Here is an 18,300-nt window from a genome sequence, read left to right on the forward strand (position 1 = left end):
CGTTACTCCAAGGATAGTGTACAAACTGTACATTTGCATGACTCAGAAACCTCTTTACTCCAAAGCCGTGCACCTTCTATTCATAGTTAAATCAAGATCTTCAGGGTTTTGCCTTCTCCCACTGAAATACATGAATGTATCTAGAATGTATTTAATGTGGGAAGACCTTACCGCAGTGGGATTGTGTTCTTGTTTCTTGTCATAGTTTTCTCTATTTAAGTAAATGGTGCTCTCTTCAGACTCAGTCCCCAAAGTGTTACTATGTTCGGTAATGCAGAGCAGATGTAATATTTTCTAAGTGTAAATTAAACATCTGCATAACAGTGAGGGGTTTTGGAGTGTGCTGGCTATAGATTTGCTATACAGATAAATTAACAACAAGAAAGTTTATACATGTAGATTAAATTTGTTGCACATTTTAAGATACTGGTTTTTGAAAACACTCACAAGAAAACAAAACTTGTCATTTGGGTCAAACTCCTAGATATAACTAGTTCTCTGCTGAAATCTGTTGGCCAGAATTTCCATAAAGCTTTTTCTCCTTTCTTGTCTGTGAAAGTGCCAAATTTTGAAGCCGCATAAGGTGCCACTGAAATTTGAGACTCCAAGGTCTGCCACTACTCTAGTTCCCCTTTAAAGTCATCCATGTTGGTGGCCATTATTGCATGTTGTGGGTCCAAATTCCATAGTTGTTTTTCTTCAGAGTGGACAAATCATTTTTATTGATTTTCCAAATTTTATCAAATGAGCCACAAATTAAGACAAATTCAATACAATTTCCCCCCAAATTCCACAGTTTAACTGTGCACAGTTGATGTGTGAGAGTGTAAGGCAAAGTCCATAGAAAACATGTTGAGATAAAAACAGAGCTGGATTTAGGTTTAATGAGGCCCTAAGTTACTGAAGTTTAATGAGGCCCTTTTTATGTCCAGCTGTCCTTTGTCAAAAACAAATTGTTTTTGTTCTTTGTGTTGAATATATGCTATATCGTAATTTATGGACCTAATAGATATCTAAGGTCATTTGCACATGTTGCCATGCAACCAGTCCATGCAGTATGTAGGCACCTTATATATAGAAATGAGCAAACCAGTGATGTTTTAGGGAGGAGGCTAGCAGGTGGAGTCACTAGCAGCACCAATTTTGAGCAAGAGTGTGTCCATTGGTGGCAATATCTCATCTGAAATTGGCATGATCTTGCCCCAATTGGTGCTGATAGCAGTGCTGCTTCTCTGCCAGCAGTGGATATAGCAGGGCTTACAGCAGCAGCAGGAGAAGGAGCAGGCGGTGGGGTTGGCAAGAGCAGCAGGGCAAAGCAGCACTTCTCAAGTGGAGAAACTGAGCGTTGTGCACTGCCAACCATAATATAGCTGTGTGTTTACTGGATGAAAGCAAACCTTTTAAACAGTCTTCCCAAGGCATCTTTGACCTCCTTGTTCCTCAAGCTGTAGATTAATGGGTTCAACATTGGGATGACAATAGTGTAGAAGACAGATACCACTTTACCTTGGTTAGGAGAAGCGAGAGCTCCAGGTTGGCCGTACATAAAGAAAGCTGTCCCAAAGAACAAGACTACAGCCATGATATGAGAAGTACAGGTTGAGAAAGCTTTGTGTCTCCCCTCCACCGAAGGTATGCGCAGGATTGTGGCTACTATGTAGCCATAGGAGATTAGGACAGTTGTGGAGGTGATAATAATGATAAATCCACACATCCCCAAAAGCACCATTTCATTTACAAAAGTGTCTGAGCAAGAGGCCTTCATGACTGCTGGGACATCACAAAAGAACTGGTTGATCTCCCCTGGCTCACAGTAGGACAAGCTGAATGAAAGGCTTGTTTGTGTGCAACAATTGATAAAGCCAAAACAGTAGGAAATGGCCACCAGAAGGGTGCAGGTCTTCTTGGACATGGCGACATTGTAAAGCAGCGGATTGCAGATGGCAGTGAACCGATCATACGCCATCACAGCAAGGAAGAAACATTCGGTGGTCCCAAAGAGAGAGAAGAAAAACATTTGAATGGCACACTCATTGTAGGAAATGGCCTTGTTTCCAGTAGCAAAACTCAGCATGGCTTTGGGAGTGATGACTGAAGAGTAGCAGACATCCAAAAAGGATAAGTTTTTCAGGAAAAAATACATAGGACTTTGCAGTTGGCCATCAGTAGTGATGATGGTTATCATTCCAATATTTCCTATTAAGGTAATGACATATAACAGCAGGAAGAGAATAGAGAGAGCCAGCTGTAGTTCTAGATTGCCTTGGAAACCTGCTAAGATGAATTGTGTAACCATTGTGTGGTTTTCCATTTTCTTTTCTTGACCAAAAAGAACATGGGTTGTAATTATGTTGGGGACTTTAAAGCGGAATCGTGCCTTCTGTCTCCATTGCTGTCTATGTCATATGATAAAATATTACTGAATATCCACAGTTAACAGCAACATTTTATTTCTCTCTCTTTAAAATAAGAACAGATGAATACAGTGCAAAGTTTGTCTTTCTTGAAATTATTTCAATTCTGGAAGACAAATGCAAGTGTGAACAGATTTTTGCAAGAGATGGTGTTGTGGGCTCCTTAAAATATCAAATAAACAACATCTACAATACAGCAACAACTATAATAACAATATATCTGTTTTCACCTAATATTGATTGCTCTGTTATTTATTCTGCTAGTAAGTTTCCAATGTGTGTAATTTTTCTACACTGCCTTGGGAAAGATGGCATCTACACTATATCGAAATTCATTCATTGTGAAGCAACAGATCCAAGCTTGCCACAAAATGTACACTTGACAAAATGTCAAGCTCTTGTATAATACATGCATCTGCTGTACATGGCCATGCTGCGACCTCATTAATCTTGCACTTAACTGAGGTTTTTCAAATGTATTATACCATCATTCTAAAATGAGCTTCATAATATTTTCCTAAATCAGACTGTCAGAGCTGTTACCTTGCCTTGCCCAGTGAAAATGAATTGGTGGGCATTTTTACTGGTTTAGGAAATTGGTCCCCAACTCCCCATATTAGTAGAATAGTGTGGTGCTTCAGTTGCTGTGCTGTATTATTCCAACTGCAAGCCAGGGATAACATGATTGAGTCCTCTCTTGCCTGTGATTGATAGCTCTTGTTCATCTGATTTGACTACAACAGGTCCCAGGTTCAGCATCTCCAGAAAGGGCTAAGTACCTGAGATCCTGGACATCTGCTGCCAGTTATCTTTAGCCTTTTCAGACTCAGGACCGACTTTTAACTGAAACATGCATTTGGGTACCCATCTCTTCATATGTTACCTTACAACTGCATGGTGGTAGTGCTCCTGGATCAGGTCATGACTGAGTAGTAGGTCCTGACCAGTTGAAGATCAGTGGGTAGACAATACTGAGCTAGATAGATTAGTTGTGTGAGTGAGCATAAGAAAGATCTTTATTTTTCTATGTTCCTAGACAGAGCATCATACAAAATATTGACTACCCCTAGATGCAGACAGTATTGTCAATGCTCACAATATGCAATTTTTTTCAATGTGCTTCATTTTTACTATTTTTTTTTTTTGTAAAATGAAAAAAGAGACCTATTCTCCCCCAAAGAGGAGCTCATTATAGAATCATTATGTTAGTTGATGTGGCTCTGTGGCAGACACAGCCCAAAACTCATGAAAGCCATACACTCCATAGGGCTCCTTTCTTCTTATTGATACAATATGAAAAGGAGAGAAGGAACAACTCAAGCAGTATCTCAGTGGATTAGTGAGTCATCATTGGGGATGTGTCTGTGGAAAAATATTGTGTTTGAATTACCAGAGAGTAGTTCCAAAGTTTAACTGTATTTCATACATGCAACCAATGACTTTTCTATGATTCTATGTCAGGAGTGCTCTGATGGTGTTTCCTGCTTGGCAGGGGGTTGGACTCGATGGCCCTTGTGGTCTCTTCCGACTCTATGATTCTATGATTCTATGATTCTATGATTCTATGACTTGATCTGGAGAAACAAGCAAATGTGACTACTAAAAGCATGGTGTGGTACACTTTTGTCTACTTCCCAGATGCCATGTACCTTTGAACTGGAGCTGAGGGTTCTCTCCAAGTCCACATATCATTTCCTTTCACAGCTCTGATGCACATGCAGGGCCTTCAGCAACTATCATTTTTATTACCCCATATGGAGTGTGGGCATTCACATTCTGCTTGAAGGACTGACAAATGATCCTCATGTACAGTGCAGGTTCCAAGTACACAATTTGTTGCATTTCTCTTATAAATAACTTACTCTATGCATTGTTCCAAAACATGACTGTGAATGTAGTTAAGAAGTGCATTTCATGCCTACTCTTTCTCTTCAACAGCCTCCGTAATAGCTAATGAAAAAAATAAATATGAAAACATGCAGTTATATGCTTTTTAAAAAGCCAGCTTGTATTACCTATTTCCCTTTTAGCAGACGTGGAGATATGTCAGAAATTACTTATGCAAAGATGATCCAAACCCTTCTTCAAAGGATTCACCATCTCTCATCCAATAATGTCAAAAGCTTCAGAATAAAAAGAATTAAAAATGTGGATGTACCTTGTTTCAAAATATTGCAGCTCCTAGCTATGGAGCAGAAATTTAAAATAGGAAATTTGTGTAACACACAATAATTATCAGTTTCAACTGTCTGTAATAATTTTAGAAAATCTATTCATATACATTCTGCAACATTACTATGATTAGTTATGGTGGTTGTATCATCAAGAATCATCTCTCACCTCCGTTAATCCAAGGATGGTGTACAAACTGTACATTTGCATGACTCTGAAACCTCTTTACTCCAAAGCCGTGCACCTTCTATTCATAGTTTAATCAAGATCTTCAGGGATTTTGCCTTCTCCCACTGAAATACATGAATGTATCTATAAATGTATTTAAAGTGGGGAGAACTTACCTCAGTGGGATTGTGTTCTTGTTTCTTGTAATAGTTTTCTCTCTTTAAGTAAATGGTGCTCACTTCATACTCAGTCCCCAGAGTGTTACTATGTTCGGAAATGCAGAGCAGATGTAACATTTTCTAAGTGTAAATTAAACATCTGCATAACAGTGAGGGGTTTTGCAGTGTGCTGGCTATAGATTTGCTATACAGATAAATTAACAACAAGGACGTTTATACATGTCGATTAAATTTGTTGCACATTTTAAGATACTGGTTTTAGAAAGCACTCACAAGAAAACAAAATTTGTCATTTGGGTTTTTAACTCCTCTCTCTCTCTCTCTCTCTCTCTCTCTCTCTCTCTAAATGTAAAGTAGCAGAAGACACCCAAGGAATGTGTGGGAAATACATGTAGACTGCTCCTGTAAACCCAGGGACATCAAACTCCTCGATATAACTAGTTCTGTGCTGAAATCTGTTGGCCAGAATTTTCATAAAGATTTTTCTTCTTTCCTGTCTGTGAAAGTGCCAAATTTTGAAGCCGCATAAGGTACCACTGAAATTTGAGACCCCAAGGTCCGCCACTACTCTAGTCCTCTTTTAAAGTCATCCATTATTGCATGTTGTGGGTCCAAATTCCATAGTTGTTTTTTCTTCAGAGTGGACAAATCATTTTTATTGATTTTCCAAATTTTATCAAATGAGCCACAAATTAAGACAAATTCAATACAATTTCCCCCAAAATTCCACAGTTTAACTATGCACAGTTGATGTAAGTAATGTGAGAGTGTAACACAAAGCCCATAGAAAACATGATGAGATAAAATCAGGGCTGGATTTAGGTTTGATGAGGCCCTAAGTTGCTGAAGGTAATGGGGCCCTTTATATGTCCAGCTATCCTTGGTCAACAACAAATTGTTGCTGTTTTTTTGTGTTGAATATATGCTATATCGTAATTTATGGACCTAATAGGTATCTAAAGCCATTTGCACATGTTGCCATGCAACCAGTCCATGCAGAATGTAGGCACCTTATATATAGAAATGAGTAAATCAGTGATATTTTAGGGAGCAGGCTAGCAGGTGGGGTCCATTACTTACATCATAGGAGCCTACACTGTTACTCTATGTAGGTTTTATTTTATTTGTTATAAAATTCTACCCACTGAAGCCAGGAACACACATCCTTTCAAGCTGGGAAAGCGTGTTCTCCTTCATGGAGAGCACGTGTTGTGGTGGGGGCCACCAGGACACTCCAAAGTTGGGGGGTGGGCTTATTGATCGGGGCTTCCCTTGTTGTTGTGAATAAGTTAATGTTGCCATTTATTGATTGACAGCCAGAAATACTAAATCTCCTTGCACGAGGCTAGGGCTTCCTCTTCTCGCCCGTGCATCGGATTGCCCGTCCCACCCTCCCTAGAATAGGGATGTTCGCTTTGACCTTGCTATGCCTGTCATACACATATGTTACACAGGAGACATACAGTAACATGAGAATATACTGTGGTTTGTGAATGAAACCTCCTCAACTTCTACTCTTAGCTATATGTAATTTCCATGCAACTTCCTTCCAGAAGGTAGCTAACCGTTTGAAGACACACATGAAAAAGACACACATGAAAAATACATCTTTGTTTCTCAAAATCTAAGGCTATGGCTCTCTGGAAACTGAGTTCAGTGAAATTAAGACCACCATCCATTGCAAACATACCAGGGAGCCCCCTTGAACTAACTTCTGAGTCGTAGAAAACTGAGTCATATTCAGAATAGGGAGGCAAAAGAAATTCAACTGATCCAGAATGCAGCAACTCAATGCAGCTATTTCTTCAAAAAAAATTTCTTCCCTGAATTTTGCAATGCAGTTCTCCAACAAAACAATGTTTATATTGTATACATTGGGGGAGGTATGCATTAAATTGTATATACCAGCAATATAAAATGCATTATATTAGAGGAATTTATATATTAGTTAATACTACTCAGAGGAGACCCAATGAAATTAACAAATACGTCTACTTCAATTTCATTGATTTCAATCAACTTTGTAGGATTTGAGTCATGCAGAGCATCTGGCTACACACCAGTTTAAGTACTCAGCACCATGGCCCTTAGGACAGTCTTGTTATTGCTGCAGTCAGATGTTAACGTGTATGTTATTCTTTCAGATAACATAGTCCATAGCTGTTTAGGGCTTTATATTTTAGTAACATAATTCTAAATCTGGCTTGGTACTTAACAGACAACCTGTGAAGTTCCCTTACCACAGGTGTGACATGTGTCTAGTAAGGGGCACCACTCAGGCTATGGCATTCTGTGCTAATAGCAGTCTCCATATCAGTCATAAGCAGTGCCGGATTTACGTATAAGCTAAACAAGCTATAGCTTAGGGCCCCACTCTCTTGGGGGCCCCAAAAAAAGTTAAAGGAAAAAAAACCTGGATGTACATTTCCAAAATATAAGATTTTTTAAAAAAACAAATAAAATAAAATAAAACCTATATACAGCAACAGTGGCAAATGGCTTTAGATACCTATTAGGTACATAAATTACCATATAGCATATATTCAACACAAAAAACAGCAACAATTTGTTGTTGACAAAGGACAGCTGGACATATAAAGGGCCCCATTATCTTCAGCAGCGTAGGGCCTCATCAAACCTAAATCTGCCCCTGGCCATAGAAAGGCTTCCTTATGGCTTCCACAACAGGGTTTTCTTCAGTGCTTGTTTCACTTCATTGTTCCTGAGACAGTAAATAATCGGGTTGCAAAGGGGGACTATGACAGCATAAAGAAGTGAAACAAGTTTGCTTGAATTGAGGGAGCTGATGGCCCTGGGGCGGGCATAGATGAAAATACTGGCAGAGTAGAAGATCACTACCACAGTGAGGTGAGATGCACAAGTAGAGAATGCTTTCTGGCGGCCTTTGGCTGAGGGAATGCGTAGGATGGTGGAGATGATATAAATGTAGGACATGATAGTGACACAAAGGGGAGTCAGTAGGATAAACAAAGCTAATATGAAATCTGTCAGCTCAGACATGGACATATCAGTGCAAGACAAGTTCAGAAGTGGGGATACATCACAGAAGAAGTGATTTATGATATTGGGGCCACAGTATGTCAACTGAGATATTAGGAGGACTTTCCACGTTGAGATGAAAAAGCCACTCATCCATGATCCAGCTGCCAGCTGGATACAGAGAGTTCGTGTCATGATTACCTGATAGCGCAAAGGGTAGCAGATGGCAACGTAGCGGTCATAGGCCATGACAGCAAGGAGGACACACTCAGTGCAGCCCAATGCCAGGAAGAAATAGAGTTGCATCATGCATCCCACAAAGGAGATCAGATTGCTCTCTATCACAAAGTTCACCATAGCCTTTGGCAGGGTGACGGTGATGTACCAGATCTCTAAAAAGGACAAGTTCCACAGAAAGAAGTACATGGGAGTGTGGAGGTTGTTGTTCACCCAGACTGTCAGCATTATTATGACGTTCTCAGACAAAACCAAAATGTAGACAATGAGGAACAATGTGAAGAGCAAGATTTGGAATTCCAGGGGTGTTGGAAAGCCCAGAAGAATGAAATCTCTAACACTGGATTCGTTCTGTCTCTCCGTGACTGAATGCCTGTTCTGCATAGAAAAAACACTTACAGTGATTAGAAAAAGAACCCAGCACCCAAATTAGTTTTGTTTGTTTCAAAATATGAGGTTTTTTTACAATCTAATTTTCTGGGACATCCAGCAGCTATAGCAAGCTTCCCTAGGCCCCACCTCAGTGCAGCTTAAGCAAAAAGTGACGCAGCTTGAGACAAACAAATCCTAATTTCACAACTCATAGGGTGGCCACACAGCCCTGGCCCAAAATGAGGATCAGTGTCATCAATGCAAAGTGAAAAGCCAGCGAGCCATGCATAAAAGCCACCTGTGCCTGACTCCCTCAGTCCAGTCGGCAGAAGAGCAAACCTTCTCTCCCCTCCCTTATATTTAAACATTTTTGTTGGTCACTTCTCATCTCTCCCAAATCCCTGCACTTCCAAATATATGCTCCAGAGAGTTGGCAGAGCTTCAAAATGTTGTGGGATGTAGTGCAGCAGGGTGCAAAGGAAAGGGGCAATCACTGAAAATTGGCTCTTTCTCACCCCACTAGATCAAATACCAGTCAGAGGTACTAACTAGATGTAACATGATAAAATAAGTAATAATCAATCAATCAATCAATCAATCAATCAATAGCATCATTTATTTTCTGGAGAATAAGGAAAATGTTTTTGAATAACACTGTTAGTGTAATCCTATGACTTGGAAAAAAGCGCTACAGAGCACATAGCATGATTTACTTCCAAATTAACATGCATATGATTGTATGATTGTACTTTACAAGTTAAAAGGCCCCTTGTGCTCCAGGAGGGACTAGCATTTAAGAATAAAATTAAAAGCCCATGCTTCTCCAAGAAAAAAAGAAGTTATTGCTCTGTTTTTAATTCAGCCTTTCTATGGGACAGCACCAGCACTCCAGCATTTCCATATATTTTTATCTGAGTACATTCATTTAACTTGATGTAATGACTAGAATTGCTTCCATCCTGTGTAAGTCTATATACTGGGTTCAGTAGAAGGTTTTGTGTTTTTTTTTTTGTAGTTATGAACTAAAGGTTGCAATGTCAATAGGTTAGATCCACAGAAAGATCTTCTGAATCATAAGAGTGTTTTAAAAAGCCCTGATGGATAAGAGCAAAGTCTTATTTCATAAATTGTATAAATGCCCTTTCCTAAATAGATAAATAAATCTACTTTCCAAATAGCTTCTCATAAATTTCAGCGGCAAACAAGTGAAAAATGTTTGTTATTTATTTAAAAGCATAAAAAACAAATTATTTATAATTTGGCGAGTACAATGGTGTTCATGGTGTGCTGCAAAATATTGAATTTATTATATTTTTTGTTCTATTCTTCCCAGAAAACAAATATACATTTTTTTCCTTTATTTTCAGCAGTTTTATTCAATATTTTTAAATCTTGTTCTAATCAGTGTAAATAGTGCCATATGGCCTCTGCATTGGAATAGATAGATATGAAGGTTGCTAAATTGGAAGAAAGCTCTACTGAACTCCATAGAACCCAATTTCTAGTAAATATACATAATAACAAACAGCATATTTGAAGCATTTTATATCATATTTGCATTTCACTTTATTTTCTCTAATTGCACTTCTAAGTAACAAAGATTCATATCAGCACACAAGGACTTACCATGCTTTCCTTTGAAGGATCCTACCAAATTCAGATTTTGCATGGCAACAGTTGAAAAATGAGAAACCCTTTTCCTTTTTGGAGGATAGATTGTAAATAAATCATTGTGCCAAAATTAAGTCTGCACTGGGAAAAAAAATGTTTTCTGACTGGCAAGACTTGACTGTTTTCACCAACAGTCTGCAGTCTGCATTACAGATGAATGCAAAGCTTTTCCTGGTGGAGTAGATAGTATATAGTGTCAAACAGTTTTATCCTGTACCAGTCTAAGATGCTGTATTAGATCATTGGGGAAAAGGCAAATGACATTTACTAAACATAGGCAAAAACATTTTTTGGGTTTCCAGGAAAGCTTGTAAAGTTTTTTTCAAAGATATGGCGCATGGAAACATGCAATTAGGGCACTTCCAGCTGTCACTATTAAAGTTCAATTAAAGTTCATTTGATGTTCTTTGCAATGAACTCACTTTTGTTTTGTTTTTTTAAAAGGACTTTTTCTGATAAGGAGAGGAAAACTTACTGGAAAGTGTGGGATAACAATTGCTGAGTGCATTGTCTTATAACCTCCCTGCAAATAAACTGGCATGAATGTGAAATAAATACATGTGCAATGATGTCATCTAACCTCACTGCAGAACTTGTGCAAAAAAGACACTTCTCTGAAACCCTGAAGAGCTTCTGCTGGTCAATGGGGATTGGTTTAATTTTAGTATAGTAATTTATTATTATTATTTTTAAAATTCTTTTTTTTTCCTTTTTGAATAGTTTGTGTAGTTTTGTATAGTTCTGTCTTAAAGGGAGAGGGTCAGAGCTGCCTGGGAGTGGGCCTCAGCCAACAGAATGGCTGAGGCAGGTTCCACGGAGGGGGGGGATGCACTGGGACACCCGATCTCCGTGATCTCAGGTAGGAGGAGGAGTTATGCTAAGACCAGACCACGTCATTATCGAGGAGGCAGGTTTAGTCGTTGTTTGAAGACTATCCCTGCCTCCGGGCAACCTATTGGGAAGACCCAGTTCTCTGAGTGCCTGTTCTGGAAGTTGGGCAGAGTGGTACATGCTTTTGTTATCTCCCGCTTGGACTACTGCAATGCACTCTATGTGGGACTACCTTTGAAGGTGACCCGGAAACTACAACTAATCCAGAATGCGGCAGCTAGACTGGTGACTGGGAGCGGCAATCGAGACCACATAACACCGGTCTTGAAAGACCTACATTGGCTCCCAGTATGTTTCTGAGAACAATTCAAAGTGTTGATGATGACCTTTAAAGCCCTAAATGGCTGCAGCCCAGTATACCTGAAGGAGCATCTCCACCCCAATCATTCTGCCTGGACACTGACATCCAGTGCCGAGGGCCTTCTGGTGGTTCTTTCACTGCAAGAAGAAAAGTTACAGGGAACCAGGCAGAGGGCCTTATCAGTAGTGGGGCCCGTCCTGTGGAACGCCTTCCGATCAGATGTCAAAGAAATAAACAACTACCTGACGTTTAGACGACATCTGAAGGCAGCCCTGTTCAGGGAAGTTTTTAACGTGTGATATTTTACTGTACTTTTAAACTTTTGCTGAAAGCCACCCAGAGTAGCTGGGGAAACCAGCAGGATTGGTGGCGTAATTAATAATAATAATAATAATAATAATAATAATAATAATAATGAAGAAGAAGAAGAAGAAGAAGAAGAAGACAATATGAGCTAGTTGTACTGGTGCTCTAACTTAGTATATGGCAGCTTGCTATGTCCCTAATCTATTTTTCTTTCACTCTACATTACACAGAAGATTTTACTAACTTGATTTTAATTCTTGTGAGCATCCCCCTATCTATTAAATAAATAAACACATACATGAACGTCAAAAATTTATTCACTGGAAATAAGATGGACAATAGCGTTATTATTATTATTATTATTATTAACCCATCAACCTGAGATCACAAGGCAGATTGCAACAATTAAAACACATTGTTAAAAACAGCTTAGAACAACTTCCAAAGGTTCTAAAAAATATACATCTCAGATGTGTCAGATTATCAAAAGGGGAAAACATGGACTGAATCCTGTGCTTGTTGATACTCAGAGTAGACCCATTGAAATTAATGGACATGGTTAACATAGGTAAAACTTGCTTAGCTAAAACTCACTGTTTCTTTTTTTGCTGACATACCACAATTGCTGGTATTTGTTTTTCAAGGATGTGCAGAATATATCCAGCATTGCTGATTTTGCCATTTTATTTCAAGCATGTTCATTTAATTAAATTTCTCAGCTATAAGAGACTGAAGTGTGTAACCCAAATTCAAAAACACTGAAGCACTGTTCAGGCATTCAGCCTGATCGTGCAAATGCAAAGTGCATGCAGGGGGGCAGAGCATGTACACCACACCTGTCCCCATTTCCCTTGCACTACCAGGTGTACCGCCTTTACCCCTGACTTTCAAAGATCTTAACAGTGCTGAATTTTCTTAGAAACCTTCTCATTACAATTTCCAGTTGTAAAGAGGCATAAAAGTGAATTCAGCTGATTATGCTTAGGGCAACCTTCATACCTTTCCAGCCAACACAGAAAGATTGGGTACAACAACATGCCTAGTATTAGGGCTTAAGGGTTGTGGTGTATTCCTATGTCCCACATACACATTTAGTCCTTATGTGATCAGGCTGAACACCCACATAAGGCATTATGATGCAATCCATACATTTCTACTTGTAAGTTCTACTGTGTTCAGTGGTGCTAACTCTCATGTAAATTGGTATAGTCAATGGCCACAACATTGTAAATAATGAAACAGCATAAACGAGACAGAAGAGTTTTCATAACTGCAAATGACCAAAACTTAAAATCAATCAGATCCCCATATCAAGTAGATTAAAAAGAAATCCCCTAGGTTGGTATAGGACTGCAGCCTTCTTTTGTTTTCCACTATCCAACAGTTTATGGTGTCCTGTATTCCAACTCCCAACTTCAGCAGTCCCTTAAACTGATAGAGTCTTCCTCAGTGCATCTTTTACTTCCTTATTCCTGAGGCAATATATTAGAGGGTTCAGAAGGGGCACTACTACAGTGTACAGCACCGACACCACTTTGTTGGAGTTGTAGGCATACATTGCTTTGGGCCGTGCGTAGGTGAAGAGTGTGGTAGAGTAGAACAGCACCACAACGGTGAGATGGGAACTGCAGGTGGAAAAAGCTTTCTTTCTGCCTTGAGCTGAAGGGATCTTCAACACCGTTGAGATGATATAGATGTAGGACAGCACAACAACACAGAGTGGGACCATGATAACCATAAGAGCTAGGATAAAATCTGCCAGCTCAGCTATGGAAGAATCTGTGCAGGATACATTCAAGAGAGGTGAAATGTCACAGAAATAGTGGTTGATCTTGTCAGTGCCACAGTATTTCAGCCGACCGATGAAGCTAAGCTTGATTGCAGAGGTAATTAAGCCGCACGTCCAGCATCCCACTGAGAGCCGAGCACATAAACTATTACTCATGATAGCTGGATACCGCAGTGGGTAGCAGATGGCCACATACCGGTCATAAGCCATAACAGCCAGAAGGATGTATTCGGTGCACACAAATGTGACAAAGAAATACAGTTGTGTCAGGCAGCCTTGGAAGGAGATACGCTTGTCTTGTGTGAGGAAATCTGCCAGCATCTTAGGGACAATGATTGTGACATACCAGAATTCAAGGAAAGAGAGGTTGCACAGAAAGTAGTACATGGGCTTGTGAAGGCTGTTGTTCAGCCGAACAACTATGATGATGATGAGATTTTCCAGTAGGGTCAGCAGGTAGCTAAGTATGAACAGGACAAAAAGGAGAATCTGAAGCTCTGCAGCGCCGGGAAATCCCAGAAGGATGAAATAGGGCACATTTGTCTGGTTGGTTTCTTCCATTCTTGAATGCAGGGTACTTGCAAGAACAAGAAGGAAGAGATGTCAAACAGCATCTATTAACTCCCCTTTTTGCACCTTAAAAATACATAATAATGATGATCAGTGCTTTTTTTCTAGAAAAATAGGTGCCAGTACTCACCATGAAGTTGTTACAGTAAGTGCCACACTTTTTAACAATAAAAAGAGTTGTCCGTACTGAGTACCCTTGAGTACCCCCTGGGAAAAAATGGTGATTTCAATAATATTTAAAAATGAATTTAAACCTTTCATGCATATGACCCATTTTGGTTAAAAACAAAAAAGTAATAAAAGCTGGTAAATAATTCTGCTGTGTATTTATTTATTACTTATACTGGGAAGTGGGGGTAGATAAATCTCTCAGTCTAAATTTCCCTATCTTTTCTCCCACCCACTCCACTTTAAATCTCGACATTTCTGCATCACTTTGAAGGACTGTGAGGAAGGTAAGGCTGAGAGGCAGGTCATGGCTGAACATGACCCAAAGCACTTCATGCCCAAGGTGGGATATGAAACCTGGTTTCCCAGAGCCTAGTCCCTGATATACCACACTGGCTCCCACACTATACTAGTTTGATATATGTATGTGTGTGTGGGTTTGGATTGCAGCCTAATACTGTAAAACCTAGGGCACTTACAGCCTGTTGCTGTTTTGGGTTGGCATTCAATGACAAACCAACATACTCAGGTTGTACAATTGAAGTGGATATGCTGTTGCACTGCTGCACAACAAGCCTTCTAGCCTCCAAGATCAGACTTGTTGCAATAAGGAAAGCAGTGGGAAAATGCACTCCGAATTGTGGAATAAGACTTGTTTGAGGTAATGTGGCATAGCATCCCCACAAACAAATCAGAATGAATGCTCAGCAAATTGCTGATGCAATCAAAACTCCATGCAAATTTTGTGGCGGGGAGAAGGGGATGAATGCTTAATAAACAGGTCATCTGAAAGTTACCATTCTTTTGGAATAAATTATGTTGAAACCAACAAGATTTTCTCCCAAGTAAGTCTGTCTCTGAGTGCAAAGTTGGAACTGGCTCTGTTGTATTCATAAATCAGTTTTTAGTAAAGCCCCATCACAGTTTACTATAGAACCATGGAGAATTTCAGAGGAAGAAATGTGCTTTGTTGTTGTTGCCCACAACCAGTTAGTATGCTCCAAAAATAAATCTCATCCAAATTTCTCCCCAGATTCCAGAGTTTCTATTACTTGACCTTGTTCCAAATGTGTACACCAAGTACTATGCATCTGTGGATATTCAGGCTTTCGCTTAACAACAACCACTGTCATTTCTGAGGACTGGCCATGCTGACTGGAATTGATGGGAGTTGGAACCCAACAATATCTGAAAGGTCATGTGTTCTCCATTCCTACACTACACTATACCAGCTAAACTGCATCGACATCAAGCAGACATTATTCGCATGGGCATAAAAATACTAAGCAAATGCATTTACTGTGTTTAGCTTCCCTAGCCTATCAGTGCCTGAACTATCTTAATATATGCATATGCAGGTATAAATTTCCTGTAGCTTATATTTAATAACCAATCAAAACATTATGCACAGATCTGTAGAAGTAAAGAATGCAATTCACCTATTATGTGTCCAGGTACGTTTTTTGCCTCTGTGTTCATATGCAGCTGCATACAAAGAACTTGTATTAAATATATTTCTTCCACTGTGGCCATGTGCATGTCCCACCTTGGGACTAGGCCTGAAAATCAGCATTTCCTCCCAAGGGTAGTAGCCTCAGAAGATATCTCCCCACCACTCCCTCATTCCAGTCATATTCTTTCCTTTTTTCTTCCTTCCTTGTAATTTATAACTGAGTTTAGAGATCACAGCTGTAAGAGGGGGGGGGGGGAATACAACTAGACCATGGAAAAGATAGCACTGATTTAACACAAGGAAATATCATAAAAAATGCATTGTCTAAATAAAAATAATCTAAGATATTGACAAAAATGGTGGATTTTTAAGACTGCAGTGTTTTTTAGTTTTTCCACATCTAAAAAAGAATAAAACACATTCATAAAATAAAACACAATTGTTTAAAGGGGGCATCATACATCAAGTCACAGCAATCAGGTTATTGGCAGCTTCTTTTGAAACTGGCAGTGAGCAGTGTTTGTTTTAATTCAGCATTCCATGCTCCTCAGCTTGATCCGCATCAGCTACTGACTCATGTCCAACAAGGCTTGTTTTCAGCCTGAATCCCAGCAGTTGGTTTCAGATTACCTCCCCACCACCAATATTTCTTCTGGCATTGTAGTGAGGAAAATCAAGCCCTTCAGTCCTCTCCACCTGGCCTTCAGAACTATGACCATCCCTTGAGCTGTGAAGAGACTTCTTGCTTGCCTGGATGAAGCGTGGTCTCTGTGTGACCATACCCATTTCTGCCTCGTCCACAATTTGTATGCAACCTATAGAAGGCAGCCTATCGGCAACACTACTTAAAGACTTTGGCAATTAATTGGTATATAAAACAAACAAAAACAAACAAAAACAAAAACAAAAAAACCATACATCTCAGGTTGAAAATGTTTTTCCTCACTTTTGTAAGATAATCATGTTTCCCTCTTAAAATTGATTCTTTCCCAGCTGCCATCCCAACTGTCACCTCAGGTTCTACACTTCTGTTAAGAGTCTGCAAGACTGAAAGCTGCACCTGGGGGGCCGCGGGGGGGGGGGGAGTGCACACTGAAGGAGAAGGGATGATTTTTAGGTGGGGAGCAGAATTTAGATTCAATAAGCTGCACTTAATGTTCCCCATTTCCTCCAAGCCTGATGACCTCAGAAGGGTGGCTGAGCAGATTCAAGGGGCTAAAGAAGTGGTTCCAGGATGGAGGACATGCCACTTTTTTTTGCCTTTAGCTGCAAGTGCTGGTCCTGTGGCATGGGCAAATTGACTGAAGGACACTAAGAAGTGCCTGAGCCTAGAGAGGGAGCTAGTCGTCTAGGGAATGGCCCACTGGCCGGCCAGTTTTGAGGGCCACATTCACAGCACCCTGCAAGCCCAGTGTCATTTTCTGAGATTTGCAAAAAATAGTGCTGGGTTCACAGGACGCCGTGAGCTGTTATGTCCTTCTCTGGCCCCTTCCAGCTTTCCTTCCTCCTCACAGCTAAAGGGGGGCTGAAAAGGGCAGCTCACGATGCCCTGTGCCATCCCAAAAAACTGTGCCCAGGGTGATAGCCCCCGGTCCACCCTACCCCCAGCTATACCTGTGCGGCGAATAGATACATAAAGAGAGTTCAGGAAATGGGATGACATCACTGAAAATGCTCCATCCCTGTATGTCACCTGCTTTCTCCAAATCTTCTGGGCAGAGGGTCTTTCACAAAGATTGTACAACCAATTTTTAAAAGTTCAAATTTTAATATTATTATTTCAACCTCCCTCCCCCCCCCCCCATGGATCATGGTTATTATAGTCAATCATCATTACCCAAGGATCTTTAGAGCCCTAAACCCTGCCATTCCCCTTTAGTTCAGGTCTCAAACTATGCCAGACCTGGCATGGCATAGTAATTCCCCCCTGCCCCATTGTGGCCAATGGAAGGCTTCCTTTCTTTTCTCCAATTTCTCATTTTCAATTTTAAGCTTTCCTGATGAAAGAGTTGTGGGCCTAGCCTTCTCAAAACTGAATCAAATTCAATAAATAAAACAAAATGTTAAGTTTAACATGTTGAGCTTTCTATGTTTACTCAAGCTCCAGGGATCAGCAAACTTTTTCAGCAGGGTGGCGGTCCACTGTCCCTCAGACCTGGGGGGGGGAGGGGCAGGACTATATTTTTTTTGGGGGGGGGAGGAGGGAAATGAACAAATTCCTATGTCCCACAAATAACCCAGAGATGCATTTTAAATAAAAGCACACATTCTACTCATGTATAAACACGCTGATTCCCGGACTGCCCACGGGCCGGATTTAGAAGGCAATTGGGCCGGATTTGGCCCCCATGCCTTAGTTTGCCTATCCATGCTCCAAAATATCATGAAATTATAGCTGTTAAGGAACAACCCCTTAACAAGTCCATTACTTAGGTAGTATTGATATGGTATCGTATCGTATCGTACCCTATGATTTGTTCCAACTTCATCACTATATTGGAGTCAAACTGCTGAACCCAAGTCCTAGATTTGCCTGTTCACTGGAATAGATTAATGGAATCCATGCAATTTAAGCCATCATAAAGCAGAAGCAACTGCCAACAAGGTGA

The 18,300-nt window shown here is 40.1% G+C and overlaps 3 protein-coding genes across 3 annotated transcripts in view; all 3 read right to left on the minus strand.

Annotated features, from left to right (window-relative positions):
* Positions 1-18,300, minus strand: part of LOC309327030 (vomeronasal type-2 receptor 26-like) — a gene marked incomplete at both ends in the record, with an annotated part of 336,857 nt that overhangs the window by 102,339 nt on the left and 216,218 nt on the right. The window lies entirely within an intron of this gene.
* LOC309328466 (uncharacterized protein) lies at positions 1,379-10,209 on the minus strand (the record flags this gene model as incomplete). Its single annotated transcript, XM_081838464.1, has 3 exons — positions 10,169-10,209; positions 7,620-8,548; positions 1,379-2,396 (listed from the first exon to the last, which is right to left on the minus strand). The coding sequence occupies exons 1-3, from the start codon at positions 10,169-10,171 to the stop codon at positions 1,379-1,381; spliced, it is 1,950 nt and encodes a 649-aa protein (XP_081694590.1). The 5' UTR covers positions 10,172-10,209.
* LOC309327538 (olfactory receptor 6Y1-like) lies at positions 13,138-14,061 on the minus strand (the record flags this gene model as incomplete). The annotated part of the gene is made up of 1 exon (XM_081836836.1): positions 13,138-14,061. The coding sequence occupies one exon, from the start codon at positions 14,059-14,061 to the stop codon at positions 13,138-13,140; it is 924 nt and encodes a 307-aa protein (XP_081692962.1).

The sequence above is a fragment of the Podarcis erhardii genome, assembly GCF_964252035.2.
Source record: "Podarcis erhardii genome assembly, chromosome: 13".
NCBI lineage: Eukaryota > Metazoa > Chordata > Lepidosauria > Squamata > Lacertidae > Podarcis > Podarcis erhardii.